Source organism: Daphnia pulex, chromosome 7 (genome assembly GCF_021134715.1).
Source record: "Daphnia pulex isolate KAP4 chromosome 7, ASM2113471v1".
Taxonomy (NCBI): domain Eukaryota; kingdom Metazoa; phylum Arthropoda; class Branchiopoda; order Diplostraca; family Daphniidae; genus Daphnia; species Daphnia pulex.
The window spans coordinates 11,529,828-11,544,042 of NC_060023.1; the positions used below are offsets into that span (position 1 = coordinate 11,529,828).

Consider the following 14,215-nt stretch of genomic DNA (forward strand, 5'->3'; position numbering starts at 1 on the left):
ATTCCAACCGATTCGAAACAAATTGAATAAAATTATTTTCTAGTGTTTAATTTGGTGTGTATTTTTTATTATATCGTCCGAAAATGCGACACGTAAGATAGAAATCAGAATAACTGTTGTTTGACTAGAATTTCAAAATAATGGCTGATATCAAATTTGGTTATATATTTCCTACAGTATTCAATACAGTTCAGATTGAATTTCTGTGTTGGTTAATTTAATAGAAATGATCCGCTTTGGTAGGAGGACGTATAGACGGCGTGTCGTTCGAATTTGAATTCCAATCATGTTTAAATAAATTATTTTGATGGAATATAACGATTAAAACATCGATCAAAAGATAGACAAGTAGGAAATTGTTGGTAATAATAATAACATTTGGTGGTGGGGGGGAATCAAATGTCAGATACATCGAACAGGGGGTGGAATAATAGGGGGGCTGTGCTCTTATTCTCCGAGTGGATTTTGTTGTTGTTGGTGGTTGCGGGCATTAACGGCGAGAAGAAGAAGAAGAATCGGGTAGGTGGACAAGGCTCATCATTTGCCGGCCGGCGGATGGAGTGCGGCGGGCGGATCGGCGTACAGTTTCGCCCCATCGGTTCGACGTCGGGAAGAAACTGCGACCGAAACGAATGAAATTGGATCTCAAACTGCGAGAAGGGCGAGCCGGATGAAACGATCGCTCTCCATCCTTGCCGGAATCCGATTCGTTCAACCCCATCAACCTGAGATTCATTCCAGACACACAAACACCCAAAAAAGAGAAGAAGAAAATAATGTAAATAACATTCGGGTTACAACGCACGGATGTCTTATATAACCTCCCACGCGCTCGGCACAGATTTCACGAGACCGGCATCATTTTATAAATAAATTAAATTTCAATGCCAGTTAATTTCTCTCGGAACTTGGAGCAGCACAGCAGTCGAAAAATATATGGGCGACATTTTTCTTCCTCCTTTTTAATTGGTTACACAACTTTTGAGCTCTGAAAAAGTTGACAACAACTAGTCGATTCAACTTTTATGGCGCTCGGGTGACAAGTGGACGAATTTCGGCGGAATTTCGGGAAAGTCGCACATATCAATTTCATCAAGGGAACATTAAAAAACGTCAAGACTGCTATCCTCGAAAGATGTGAGAGCATTAAAAAATAGTCGTAAAAAAAGTTTGGACTCGAGCGAGAAGGAATCGGGAGCAGTTTGGATGAAATATTTCCACTGATTTAATTTTTGAAATTCAATTAACTGTGAAATGGATCGAAAAAAAAGAATCGCCGAATAAGGGACTTGAACCCTTGACCTCAGGATTAAAAGTCCCGCGCTCTACCGACTGAGCTAACCCGGCGTTATCAATTCAAGTTAAATAAAAAATCCGGACCTTATTTCCTAAAGTGATTCGATCAATCATGTATAAGGGGGAAGATGGAAAGTGATTAAACTTAATAAATAGGGTTAGTTTTTAAAAAATAACCGCCGCGATATATACCTGATGGGTTGCGTTGGCTGCATCTGACGGCTGACATCAGTCTTGATCACTCCTCCGCCGCTGCGTCCGAACCGGATGAAATTCTTATTTAACGCACTGCGGCGATAAAGCGCAGCGATGGGAGCCGATGCCCCACTTCGGCTGGTAACCAACGGCTCGGCTTCTTGTCTCTTGCTCTGTCGATAAAGATCTTTCATGGCGCTCAAGTACAATTCAATCCCTTTATTGTTGTTGTCGTCCTCTTCTGCCGAGTCGGATGATCCAGCAGCACTGCCGGATAGAAAATTCTCGTCGTCGACATCTTCTTCCGGCGTTTCGTCATCCGGCCGGACTTGGCCGACGTTGACGATCATCATCAGACCGAGAATGAGCATCAGGAAACGCAGCCCGTTCATGTTTCTGTAGTTCCGGTTCATATTCCGTCAATCCTTTTTTCTAGAAATGATTTTCCAATTGAAAAAATTTCGTTCACGAAATTAAATACTGCTCAAATTAAATACAAATCGAATCTATAATGAAGGGAAAGTATGAAATTGCCCATTCCACAACAGCAGTCGACTACAAGTAATTGCAAACGTACGTCAATTGCGGTTTAACGTATTAAGGAAAATGTATACTAACCGATTTTAGATATCGTCTGCTGTCGGTGACGTGTTATTAGTGATGCTGTCCGATCAAGGTGACAGTGCCGGCAGAAGAAGAAGCTAAGCTTTAGCCAGCGGCCGAAAGGAATCTCGATTGAAAACCCAAAAAAAAACAATGTTGCGCTGCTGCTGCTGGAACTGGAACGGCTGTGACGAGTTCGTTCGTGAGACTGGCAGAGTCTGCGGCTGGTCGGACCACTTTTGACTCGTTCGGGTCGGCTCAGCCTCGTCTGCTGGGAAAAGGAAACCCACGCCCCAGCTCCACCCCCATCTTAAAAATCCTATTCCCATCACTCACAATAACATTGCGTCACTACAAGAAGAACAAAAAATGAAGGGGGGGGGGGGGTCGAACAATTTGACATTTATCGAGTGATTTGTTCGAGAGAGGGGGGTGCGAATCGATCAAGGGGGTTGTATAGTGTGTGTCGAGTGTCACGACGGGATGAGCTTTTGGGTTGCATCACGCGCATTTCAAAGCATTTCGTATCGGCGGGCCCCATCATCCCGCGTGTGGTTGTTTGATGTGTTTTGTATCACTCGTTTCATCAACATCCGGTCGAGTGTCACATTCGCAATATGGTCATATGTAGGAATCGAATGACAAGGACTTAAAATATCAACCCGCCATTTTTGAATTGAAATTTGTTTTTGGGCTTTTTTTTTTAGAATTAAAATTAAATCCAAGTGAATCGTCGTGTGCGGACAGACGGAAAATTTATGTACAACTAGAACAAAAGTAAGTGGGCGATAACATGTAATTTTAAATTTTTGTTTGGCGCACAAGTAAATAAATATATATTCAATGATTCTATTATGTTTCCGTAACATACTATAAGAGTTCCGGAATAAGACTTCAGGAAGAATCAAAAATCTCAACAAGTTGTTCAGACAATACGCAGGTGAAAAAACCAAAAAATTCAAAACTTTTTTTTTCAGAAGAAGAAGAAAAGAAAAAAAACTTGTCGGATTTATCAAAGGGAGCGGAAAAAAACATTTGAAAAGCTTCAAAAACTTTTGCGTGTAGTACCAGCGACGGAAGAGCTCTAATTAACTGGATGTTGAAGTCGCTCGTTAATCAATGCTTTCGTGATATATAGGTTCAGACAAATAATATCTCCACGCATTTAATGATCTACTACACCGCCGAAAGCTCTTGTTTTAGACGGAATTAGAGGGAAAAACGTTGACATTTGAATGATAAATCCGCCAGCCGCCGATTTCTGACTGAAGGCCAATTGCATCAAATGGCCATTCCGTGTAAACCGGCGGCTCCTTATACGACTTATAATGGACGAAAAGGTTGGGTCAGGCACTCAGTTCCCATCAAAATATTAGCCAATTCCGTCTTTTCATATTCCGGTCGGCCGGCAACAGCACTGCGTTTCCGTTTCTTACATAAATGCGCAATCCAGAAACTTAAATGATGTGATACGAGGTCACTAAAATCCGTATTACCACTGAGTGCTGCTGCTACTACTCCTGTTGCTTCGACTCGAGACTTTCTTATTAAATCTTTTAAACATTATTAAGTGCCAGAAAGGGGGGGGGGGAGGAGGACTCTACGACCGGAAATGGCGTCTTTCTTTTGTGCCACCCTTGTGAAAACTGAGTTAATACAAAAAAAAGCCCAACTGCATTTCGGCTGGCCTGGTGACGCCGGAGTAGTATAAGAATCAAACGTTATTTCGGCTCCATTTTTTTTCCCTCTTTTGTATTTTATTGGACGTCATTCATAATCAAATTTGACGTTGTTCACTCCACTGCCGTTGGCTCTTTTTTCTATATGAGAATTCGTACGTACCAAAGATTATTCCCAATGGCATCAATCAGCACTCGCTTTTTCTCACTTGGCCAACACGCCCCCTTTTAAAAAATCACTAATCGGGTTTCTCAACTATTAGATCGGCACTGATCAAGCGTCCTTTGAACATCCAGCCGGAATGAAATGGTAAAAAAAAACACTTTCATCCATTCCGGTTCAAGAAAAATAGAATTGAGACAAAATTCACATTTTTCTTAATAAATAATTTGGGCTGTATCTTATATCGTACAGGGAATGACTTATCTTAATATCACTCGTGTTCCATGTCGTTTAACGTTGTCGGCTGTCGCAGCCCATTCCGAGACGCGATAAATATTAAATATGCACCGCTCGATTTGTCTGCGCCAAATTGCACTATAACATCTCCCCCCAGTGAAGATACAACATGTCAAATGCGCCAGCAGTTGTATACTATAAAAATCGGATGATCTATCGTCAGGAGAATTGAAAAAAATAATAATAAATTTAGACGCCTATAATGAATACGTCAAAAAGAAAAACTTTGAGCCGCCCCCCTTCCACCCACACTAATCGATGACGTAAGAAGGAAGGATCTCTACTACCGTCTCTCCCAGAATTTCAAAAAATAACCAAACGAAATCCTGAAAAGCGACCAAAATTTTAAGTTTCTAAGGATCCGGTCCGAGATTCTATTTTTGACACATCACACGGATTACGCAAAAACTGGAAATTTTTCAGTCACCGAGAATTGTTATTATTGTTGATGTAGTAGAGTCTAATTTGTATATATATAGTAGTTAATGACATCATGATAACATATGTAGGAATTGTTGTTAATAAATAAATAATAATGATAATAATACAGCACATACGCACAATCATATACACCGATTAATAATAATAATCATAATAATAATAATGTTGTACAGAATCGAATGAAAGAAACACGCACGGGATGAGAGCGGAGGAATAATTTATGTAAGCTCCTCCTCCTTCGAGAATAATTAATAAAGATAAATGTAAGACAACCAACGAACAAACACAAACAGACAACGAAAAATAGTTTTGTCGCACAACTTTTTCCCACCTTCTTCCCTCCTTTTTTTTTACGTAAATTTATAATATTATTATTTAATGAGATGATGATAGTACACATTATATATAATATTACGTAGGTTATTGATTTGAATCGCCTAGGTATGTATATAAACAGTCGCATTATCTCCATCACAAAATCGTTTTCCCTTTTTTCTACCTTGCAATTTTACTTTTTTTCTCTGTTAATAAAGAATGAATCTCTGCTTCATAGAATCACGAAACTGGGGAGTATATAACAACACGAACGAACAATAGCGCCAATGACTTATTAGCATCCCCCCTCTCTCTCTGGCCATCGAAAAAGGTGTGAGAAAAAGAATAAACGACGATAGACAAGCGAATCGAAAAAACAATTTATACTTATTGAGGAAATGAATGAGAATAGGCCGTCGGTAAACCCCCAAATCATTATTCCCGAAACGACTTCAAGATGGAGCAAATGGTTGCGAATCTTTCACCGCAGTGAAACCTGATGTTAATCAATGAATGATATAAGGAAACCCAGAGCCCAATTAATGAATAATAAACAAGCCAAATAATCAATCGATCGATAACCCAACATCACGTCATCGATCAAACGAATCTCAAAAGTTGGCGGGGGAGGGTACGAAAAGAAAAAGATTTCCTGAAATGATTTGAGGGGGGGGGGGGGGAGGGTTTGGAGACACAAAGACAAAAAGAGAGCTAGACGGACAAAACACGAAGATGATGAGAGATTTGGAAATAGAATATAGAAAGAAGAAGAGAAAAAAAGACGACAGTCAACTACGTTTTTTGAAAAAGAAAAACACTAGAGACGAACGGGGGGGGGTCGGACTTTTTTAATGGGGGACTACATCCGCGTTGGCAATCGAATTTGTTTTGGTTTTTTACTGGGGGGGATTCAGCTGGACTTGTTGGCCAGCGTTTGAGTATTGGTGACGGCAGTCGAGGCCACCATCGTCGCGGCGGACGACGTCGTGTAAATGACTCCCGTGACGACCGTCGAGATCGGAAAAGATGTCGCCCGTTTCGCCGATCTGCGCTCAATTCAAGTTGACCAAAAAAAAAAGACGAACCAAACGAAAAACCGCACCCAATTAGTTGGTTAAATATCCACCGGATTAAATCAAGCATTTGACATGTTAACGCAGTGGTTTTCTAAATATAATTGAACTAAACGACGAACGAGCCTAAATAAAGACCAAGCCGGGTTGTTGTATAATCATTGAATTTTTAATAACAAACCCGATTTCCATTTTGTTTCCTCATTTGTTCATTTCTTCTAAATCGGATCTTGTCTGCGCGAAAACGTAATAGCTTATTTGTTGTGTAGCATGCTCTTCTTATTATTATTACATCATCAACTGGAAATAATCAAATGGAAGTGACGAACCTTCGGCGTAAAAGAGGAGCTCCGTGACCGGGCAGAGAGAGGCAACCCCTTGGCAGAAGGAGGTAAGGATTGATCTGGGCCGGCCGGCACTGATGCAAAGCCAAATTAGACAAATGGCTGGCGTAACCTGATCAAGAAAATCAAAGAAATTTTTTAAAAAAAGGTCAAAAGGTGTACAATTGGAAATTATTTATACCTTCGATGAGAGACTGGGCTTGACCTTGGTGCTTGCGCGATACCTTGCCCACAATGTAAATGTTCTCCGGCTTGATGCCGACGCTGGCGTAGACGCTTATGTCTTTGCTGGAACCGTAGGCGGCCCTGATCTCCAGTCCGACGTCGTTGACCAACAGTTTGAGGTAGTCGGCCTTGTGGCGCAGCGGATCGGTGCTCAACCCGTCGGCGAACGACAGCAAACCGTGCGGGAAGTTGTGCTGGGCCAGCCAAGAGACCACTCGACGTTGCTGCATATCCGGACGGCCAGTGGTGTAGATGATCAAGTAGCCGAGCTCCTGCCAATGGCGGACAACGTCCACAGCGCCGGCCCGCACTTTGGGGTCACGTCCAGTGACCGACACGGAGGCCGTGAACGATCCGTCGATGCTGAAGACGACGGCCTGGGTCCGGGCCGGCAAAACGGCCACGTACAAATCGGCGTACGTGTGATCGCCACGGACCACCATTTTGATGGGATGAAGTCCAGGCGGAAGAGTTCGATCCGGCGGCAGAGTGCAGACCAATCGACCGGCCTTGTCCGTCACTTCGGTGGCGATGAGATCCCATTCGCCGTTGTTGGCATCGCGCAAAAAGTGAACGTCCACTTTCTCGCCAGTCAACGCCACCATGTCCAGTGGCCCGTACATGAACCTGGAAGATTTCAATGAAATGAAATAAAACCTATAATAATAAATAACTGATTGTTAAATGAATTACCTGGCGACGATAACCTGAGGCATCGTTTCGTTGACGATAATGTCGTTGGCTCGATGATTGGCTCCGATATTTTTTATCTTGACCGACGTCCGTTTGCGCATCCACTTTTCGCAGGGGGTGCCGGGACTGAAGGGCAACGATCCGCCGTTAGAGTCCCTGATGTCTCCGTAATATTCGTCAACCGATCCAGCCGAGCTTCCGACTCCTCCTCCTCCGCTAACGTCCAGTCGCATCAGTTGGCGCAGGATGAAAGCCGCCACGTCGGCCGACTCCCAGAAGGAGGCGTGAAGCAAATGAGGCAGCGCCGACGGCGGGAACGACGTTAGTCCGTCGGGGCAGTAAAACACGTAATCCAATCGTTTACTACCCCACCAACGCTGCGACACTAACAAACGGAAAAAGTTGAATCCATTTCGATCAAAAATAAAGAAAGAAAAATGGGACATTACGTGAAGCCATTTGAGCTGCCAGTGGATCGGATCCGAGACTGTTGTCACTTCCGTGGAAGAAGGATCCGTCCGACTGCCGCCGCTTGCTCAGTCCATTGTTATCCTCGGCCTTTGGCTGGGGAGGTGTCGACGTCGGCTCCTGAAACAGCTGAGGATTGTTCTGGACGAAATCCACCAAAGTGTTGGACTTTCCGTCGCCCAGCGGGTAGCGCTGGTAGCGCGGAACAGAGACGGGCCGAGTGTTGGCGAAACGGGCCGACAGGAGCGGCTCCAAACGGGCGGCCAGGGGATCCATCGAGTGGAATAAATTGAAAATGCCGTGGCAGTGAGGACGGCGTGGCCAACGTTCGCCATGGTGATTGTGGCTCCACCTTTTTCCAAATTATTCAAATTTCATTAAATAATTTAAATAATTAAATCCAGTTAAATTGATGTCATTACTTGCGAAAGGCCAAGACCAACGAGAGCGGACTTCCCAGGAGGAAGCAATCGCCCACTTCAAAGTCCAGGTAAGAATTTTTGATAATGGCGGCGGATGAGGAACTGTGACGAGTTGGGCCGTGTTCGCTGGCCGATGTGGAGTGCCGGCGGTTGGTCGGCGCTTGCAGGTGATGATAGGACCTGGGACTTTTGAAAGAGGACGATGCGCCGGAAGGAGCAAAGTGATCCCGTTCCTTCTTCTCCTCTTCAAAGACGCCGCCTGGACTGTGCTGGTCGGGTTCTTCGGCGATGCTGTTGTCGCTGCCGCCGAAATGCGACTGAATGTCGCCGCCAGGGCCGTCCATGTGGTCGGATGATTTGCAAAGGGCGTCGTAGAGGAGGACGGATCCGGCCGAGTCGGCCACCACGGCCACAGCACCGGAGAAGCCACCGCCTTCCGGCGATTTGAGGAACTCTGAATAGGCGAGATTGGCCGCCACGATCGTGCGGGTCACCGTGTCGGCGTATTCCGGCGACGAGGCGGCAAACAGCGGCAGGCAGCCCAGCGGTGGCCAGCAGGCGGTGGCTGCAGGAGCAGCACTGGTGGCCGGTGGTGGGGGAGCAACTGGATCGCCTGCCGACGAGTCCGACGTGGCCGGATGAGAAGAATCCGCTGACGTCGGTGGTGGCGGTGATGCGACAGGGTCGACCAAAGCGGATGAGGAACAAGACAAACTGTTGAGGACGGTGATTGCATCTGGGCACAAGGTTGGGCATGAGACGAGACGGACGGCCAAGCGACCCGAGCACAAACTGGGAAAATGTTGACGGATGACAGCCTCCAAATTGCTGCGGAACGTGGCCAAATCGGCGGCTTTGTTGGCCAATTCAGACGAGACGTCCAGGACGGTGCCGCCGTGGAACACCAAAATCAGGGCGCTGGCCGGATGCGATTGCAGCGACGACGTATTCGATCCACCCGTGCTGCCAGGAGATTGAGACCGGCCACTTCCACTGGCCCGCAGGAAAGAGCTGACCAGCTTGCGGGACGGCCGCCTTTGATTAGCCCCGAATCGCTGCAGGTAACCAGCCGAAAAGATGCTGTCCCTTTCCTGGGATTATCAAATAAAAGTTGGAAATGAGTTTAAAATGGAAAGGGGAAAAGAAACTCTCACTTCGATTCGTTCGTCTGGCACTTTCTCGGCAGGGTCCAGTTCGTCAGCCTCTTCGCCCTGTGGGACCAACTCCATTGAACTCCAGCGGACCATGGTCGGTGACAAGGCCCCGCCCGCCTGAGCGGAACGGAAATCTTGGCAGTCGAAAAACTCGTCGTCTTCGCTGCTCGACTCGGAAATGCACGACATGGGCCATGATGGAGCTCCCTGGACTGAAGCAGCTGCTACCGGCTGTCCTTTGCTGTCCACCGTTTCCTGGCCGCCAATTTCGGGCGAGGCCGGCACCAGACTGGACGGAATGACTCCCCCGCTCGTCTTGGCCTCTTGCTGCAGCTGCTGCTGTTCCAGGCCGCCTTCGCTGGTCGTCGTCGTGGCCGAGGCCATTTTCTTGGCCAGGGCCTCTTGCGTTTGCCGTTCCAGTTCGCGGATGTCGTCCATCGTCAGGTTGAACCACTCGTCCTGCCAGGTCCAGGCCTGCCGGTGGGCTCGCACCATCGTCTTCCTCAGGGCAATGTCGTGGATGAACCGCTCGATCTTGGCCTGCATGCCCCAGTACTTGAATTCCACCCGGCACAGCTTGTAGGCGCACATGATGGCCTTGCCATTGGACAAGGGCAACGTCTGACCCTACACACACACAAACAAATCAACAAAAGGGATAAGGAATGCTGTTCAAAGGCTTCACGCGTTCGATAAAAGTAACGAACCTTGCATTCGCGCCAGTAATCTTGAATCCAAGAGTCACTCAACGGCCCTCTGCCCGTCTTCCGGCTGATGTAGACGCATGGATCTTCTTCCTTGACGTAATCGCTAGCCGTGGGCAATTGATCTTTCACTACATCAATCAAATCTGTAATGAGAAATGGAGAGAAAAGGCGTCCAGTCAAACGGATTATGTTAAGTGACGTTTCTGGCTGAAAATTACCGACGGCTCGGTCGTTCAGCTCGGATTTGCTGAGCTTAAAGACGTTCTCAATGTCTCCGCAGTCTTCACGGTAGACGGTTTCAATGTCCAGACTAAACTTCTCGATAAAAGGGCAGGTGTAGCGAGTTCTGGTGTAAGGGTAGGCATTCCAAGCCTTTTCCTCCACGATGAAGGCAGATTTGGGCAAAAGAGCCTTGAGCCAACCTGAAATAGAAATAATGAAAGTTACAAAACAAATGTCAACATTAATCATCGAATCAAGTCTGGGACAATTACCAGGCAGGTGACTGCCAACATGGAAGATTTTATGAGTATATTGTCCAGACCCTCCAGGGCCTTCGGTGTAGGGTTCATTCACTAAAATCTCCACCCCGCTGCCTTCACCACAGCTCTCTTCTCTGCTCTTCTTCTGCAATGTGATTAAAAAAATTCAGTGATGAGTTATTTAAACGGGAAATAACTTGCACAAGTGTCACTTACAGCTATCATGTAGAGCTGGGCGATCCTGTACTCCTCCACGGTGAGGGGCAGGGGTATTCTGTACTCTTTGATCAACATGGTGAGAAAAGCGGGCAGGAATTGAATCCGCTGACTATTTGGCACATGAAACTTGGCTTGAAGTGTTGAGACTACACACTGTTACTGATCACATTGGGAAACTTCTGTCCAGAAGAAGCCTTATCGCAGCCATAATTCCATTATGTATTATGGTAACACTGACTGGGTAGAGCAGACATCCCATTAGGGACGCAAACAAATGGGAAAGGGGAATTTCATCAGCAGACCAGGAGGAGGGGTCAACAAAATAAGCAAGCGTTGCTATGTTGGTTTTCAGATGGCCAGACAGAAATAAAAGCGAGAAACAAAAACCAAACCCCATAAACAAAAAGAAAGAAAATTCACACACACAAGGGAGAGGATGAGAAAATAGCTGATCTATCCCCTCCCTGACCTCTCACTAGAGTAAACTGTTTGCGTGTAAATGTGGCGATGTAGAGTCAACAAACAGATATAGAGGCCGAATTCCATGGCTTTTGGAAATCTCGTCGACTGGCCACCAGACTGACGTGACGCATTCCGTTTCGTCGTCGTCGGCCAAATGTGTGTGTCAAGGAAAAAGAAGAAGGAAAAAGAGACTGAAAAGCAAAAGAAATGTTGGTGGTGGAGAGTGGAGCTGTCAACGGAGCGCCACGCACAAACAAACACACACAACGAGACTTGGCCAGCGACACACGCAGGTTAATTGAGAAGCCGGATGTTTAGAGCAGCTAGGAAACAAGTCTATAAAGACCTAATTGAATTGAGGTCTAATGATTAAGGCGGGAGTCAAGCTAGCCCATCAGCACACACACGTATAAAATCGCCATTCAATTCTTCTTCTTATTCCCCCGGAAAAAAAAAACGGTTTTTCCCCTGCTGACTGCTGCCACTGACATTTGACAACAAACTCTTGTACTTACAACCAGGAACGGGATTGAACGAAGTCTACAGGGTTGGGGGGGTGTTTACTAATAGTTGCTCTCGCCACTCACAGATGGCGCTAGAGAACAATAACATTTTTTTATGGATTTCTGACGTCATCCCGGGCTCTCTCTCGTGATTTATTTGGCCATCGAGTTCGGATTAAAATTCTTTTGTGTTTCCGCGCGCTATCCTATGTTAGGAAAGGGGAGGAAACAAAAATCGGAAGCCTTGCAATTGTCGTCGACTGGGGGAAATGAAATTCCGCAGTTCATTTTGTTGTTACAACTGACATTTGTCACGCAAGAATTGGCTAATAGCCTTGGGCTCCAGTAACGCGTTCACAGAGCACAAACATTTATTTTTAGTCTTATTTAGAAATATAAGCCAAAGCGAAATGGAATGTTAACAAACAAAAAGTTATATTATATTGTTTCCTAATGAAAATGTTATTTTATATTAACGGAATGTTCAAGATTATTGCGAGATGTCGGTTAACACTGTAATTTGGTTAGAATGAATAAAAATACAGAAATTTTGTTTAAGAGAAAAAGCGACGGTAGAAAAATAGAAAAGACCAAAAATGATCTTCTTGTTTCTTCTGCAGTTGATTGAGTTTCTCTTTTTTATCCTGGGCAGTTTCCGCTTGGGTGCCGATTGATTCCTTATTTACAGTATCACCTTGTGCTGCTGCTACTGGCTGCGTTCGAAGAATTCAACTTGAATTTCACGACAACTACATTTTGATTTTGGGTATTTTATTAGCAGTGGAAAGGTACCGTTGAATCTTTAGTTTTGGTCGGTTGATTTTCTCCTTTCCTTTGCTGGGTGATGATTTCCGGATGCTCATCCAGGCTGGAATTGGTCCGCAATTGATGGTTCATTTTGCCGTTAATGGCGTAAGCCTCCAGAACTGGATTGCGTGGCAACGGCTGGATGGAATCGGCCGGATAGGCTTTATTTTGCTCCGGATTACACACGTATCCGCACTGCTGGAATTCGGTACCGTTATCCGCGTCCGTGTAATACATCATGTAGATGTTGCACATTTCATCCGCACCGGAACCTCCTATTGATCACGTGAAATTCTAGTGTCGTTTGAAATCACTTCTTTATGATTCATTTATACCTGAATAAGTGTAGGTGCTCTTGCCCAGGGAACTGTAGGTGCACCTGGTCAGGATTTCATCGCCTTTGGCCATTTGAAATTCGCGCGTCGTCGGATAAAACGCTTGAGGCCATTGGGGATTTCCCTTGATGATCAATTCCGTCTCGTGCGTCTGTAATAAATCAATGAAATCCAATCCCGGTTCTCAATTAAAACTGGGAAAAATTGTTTGATTACGTGGGGGTCGTATTTGTAGGCGGTAATGACCGTTCCCAGTGCGTGGGCGTGAACGCGGGTGGCGAAAACGTTGATTGGGATCGTCGAGTCCAGTGGGCAACACGAGTCGGCATTAACCACTATAATTCCGATATGTAATTAAATACTAAACTGAGGAAATTAATTTCATTTTATTACCCGCTGTGTGAGGCGGAATCTCGGGACTGCCGACCATCAATAAAATTCCGCCAATGTATTTCTGCGGTTGGCTGGTGATTTCCAAGTCCAATCCCGTGTAATCACGCTCACCTGGCGCTAATTTAGTGGCGTAATGGACCTGGACGACCAGGTATTTGACCCGCGATTTTCCAGCGCCACCGATGCGGAATCCAACCTCCGGAGGCATCTTAGTTCCGGCTGCGTTTTTAGCCCAGGCGTACAAAATCCTGGTTGATCCAGTGCACGTAGCGTGAGAGCCGCAATTCCTATCACGCCGATATAAGAATAGAAAATCATATGGCTGGAGGGCGAAATGGCCACGTCTACAAGAAATGAAATACCAAGATGTCGTGTTGGGCGAACTGGTGAAAACGCCAGCGCATCCGCTGAGAATCATGTGATGGGCCTTTTCGGCCGATCCTTCCACTTTGAACTGGGTGATGTACATTTCCTTCTCCGGGTCCAGTTTAAACGCCGTGCAAACATAATCGTCATCCTAAATTAACGTTATCAATTAAAATTAATCAAAAAGATAAATGAATAATATTATACCTTGGAGGGAATGACACCTGGCATCCGGAGTTGGTAGGTGTTGGTGCCGGGCAGCGGCGCAGGCATTTCCATATATCCGTCGCAATAAGCGAATAGATAAAACGCGGTGAAAACGACTAACATGTTTTTTTAAATTAGAAATTTTCGATAGGACGGGATAATAGAAGCGACCGCACACGAAAAGAGGTGGTCAAACACTGAACGATGACGATGGCAGCAAAACAACTTGAACGAACGAATTTCAAGGTGAACCGCAAAGTAGAGATCGCTGGCCTTTTTATCCACTTTGTTAACTTTTGAATCTACTTGAAAGAAATGGCCAGGAGGCAGAAAAACTCATTCATCACACGTGTCAGCTGGAGATAA

The 14,215-nt window shown here is 45.5% G+C and overlaps 2 protein-coding genes and 1 non-coding gene across 6 annotated transcripts; all 3 read right to left on the minus strand.

The window, feature by feature from the left end:
- Window positions 1-145: 145 nt before the first annotated feature.
- Window positions 146-11,923, minus strand: LOC124198580 (protein retinal degeneration B-like). 4 transcript variants are annotated; one of them, XR_006876617.1, is made up of 13 exons: window positions 10,774-11,923; window positions 10,570-10,702; window positions 10,294-10,497; window positions 10,076-10,218; window positions 9,369-9,995; window positions 8,215-9,305; window positions 7,774-8,144; window positions 7,325-7,709; window positions 6,588-7,258; window positions 6,392-6,518; window positions 2,110-2,445; window positions 1,489-1,923; window positions 146-725 (listed from the first exon to the last, which is right to left on the minus strand). XR_006876617.1 is itself a non-coding variant. In XM_046594476.1 (12 exons), the coding sequence occupies exons 1-11, from the start codon at window positions 10,849-10,851 to the stop codon at window positions 6,281-6,283; spliced, it is 3,846 nt and encodes a 1,281-aa protein (XP_046450432.1). In that variant the 5' UTR covers window positions 10,852-11,922; the 3' UTR covers window positions 5,897-6,035; window positions 6,244-6,280. The 4 variants fall into 4 exon arrangements, 3 of the variants coding, with proteins under 3 accessions (XP_046450431.1, XP_046450430.1, XP_046450432.1); XM_046594476.1 differs by lacking the exons at window positions 146-725; window positions 1,489-1,923; window positions 2,110-2,445 and adding exons at window positions 5,897-6,035; window positions 6,244-6,296 and having other exon boundaries at window positions 10,774-11,922; XM_046594475.1 differs by lacking the exons at window positions 146-725; window positions 1,489-1,923; window positions 2,110-2,445 and adding an exon at window positions 4,688-6,296 and having other exon boundaries at window positions 10,774-11,922.
- Trnak-uuu lies at window positions 1,275-1,347 on the minus strand. The gene has a single exon. It is a non-coding gene; the product is annotated as a tRNA-Lys (tRNA).
- Window positions 11,924-12,094: 171 nt separating the features above from the next.
- LOC124198584 (peptidyl-glycine alpha-amidating monooxygenase B-like) lies at window positions 12,095-14,148 on the minus strand. The gene is made up of 7 exons (XM_046594487.1): window positions 13,850-14,148; window positions 13,639-13,793; window positions 13,277-13,563; window positions 13,100-13,218; window positions 12,884-13,034; window positions 12,534-12,823; window positions 12,095-12,454 (listed from the first exon to the last, which is right to left on the minus strand). Exons 1-7 carry the CDS (start codon window positions 13,970-13,972, stop codon window positions 12,296-12,298), a joined length of 1,284 nt encoding a protein of 427 aa, XP_046450443.1. The 5' UTR covers window positions 13,973-14,148; the 3' UTR covers window positions 12,095-12,295.
- Window positions 14,149-14,215: the final 67 nt, after the last annotated feature.

Excerpts from the sequence above, each read along its gene's own strand:
- LOC124198584 (XM_046594487.1), bottom strand. The coding sequence starts at position 13,972 with ATGTTAGTCGTTTTCACCGCGTTTTATCTATTCGCTTATTGCGACGGA. Across the intron at positions 13,794-13,849 it reads CAGGTGTCATTCCCTCCAAG|GATGACGATTATGTTTGCAC; the intron begins GTATAATATTAT and ends ACGTTAATTTAG. Across the intron at positions 13,035-13,099 it reads CCTACAAATACGACCCCCAC|ACGCACGAGACGGAATTGAT; the intron begins GTAATCAAACAA and ends GATTTATTACAG.
- LOC124198580 (XM_046594474.1), bottom strand. The coding sequence starts at position 10,851 with ATGTTGATCAAAGAGTACAGAATACCCCTGCCCCTCACCGTGGAGGAG. Across the intron at positions 8,145-8,214 it reads TTGGTCTTGGCCTTTCGCAA|GTGGAGCCACAATCACCATG; the intron begins GTAATGACATCA and ends ATTTGGAAAAAG. Across the intron at positions 7,259-7,324 it reads CCTCAGGTTATCGTCGCCAG|GTTCATGTACGGGCCACTGG; the intron begins GTAATTCATTTA and ends GAAATCTTCCAG.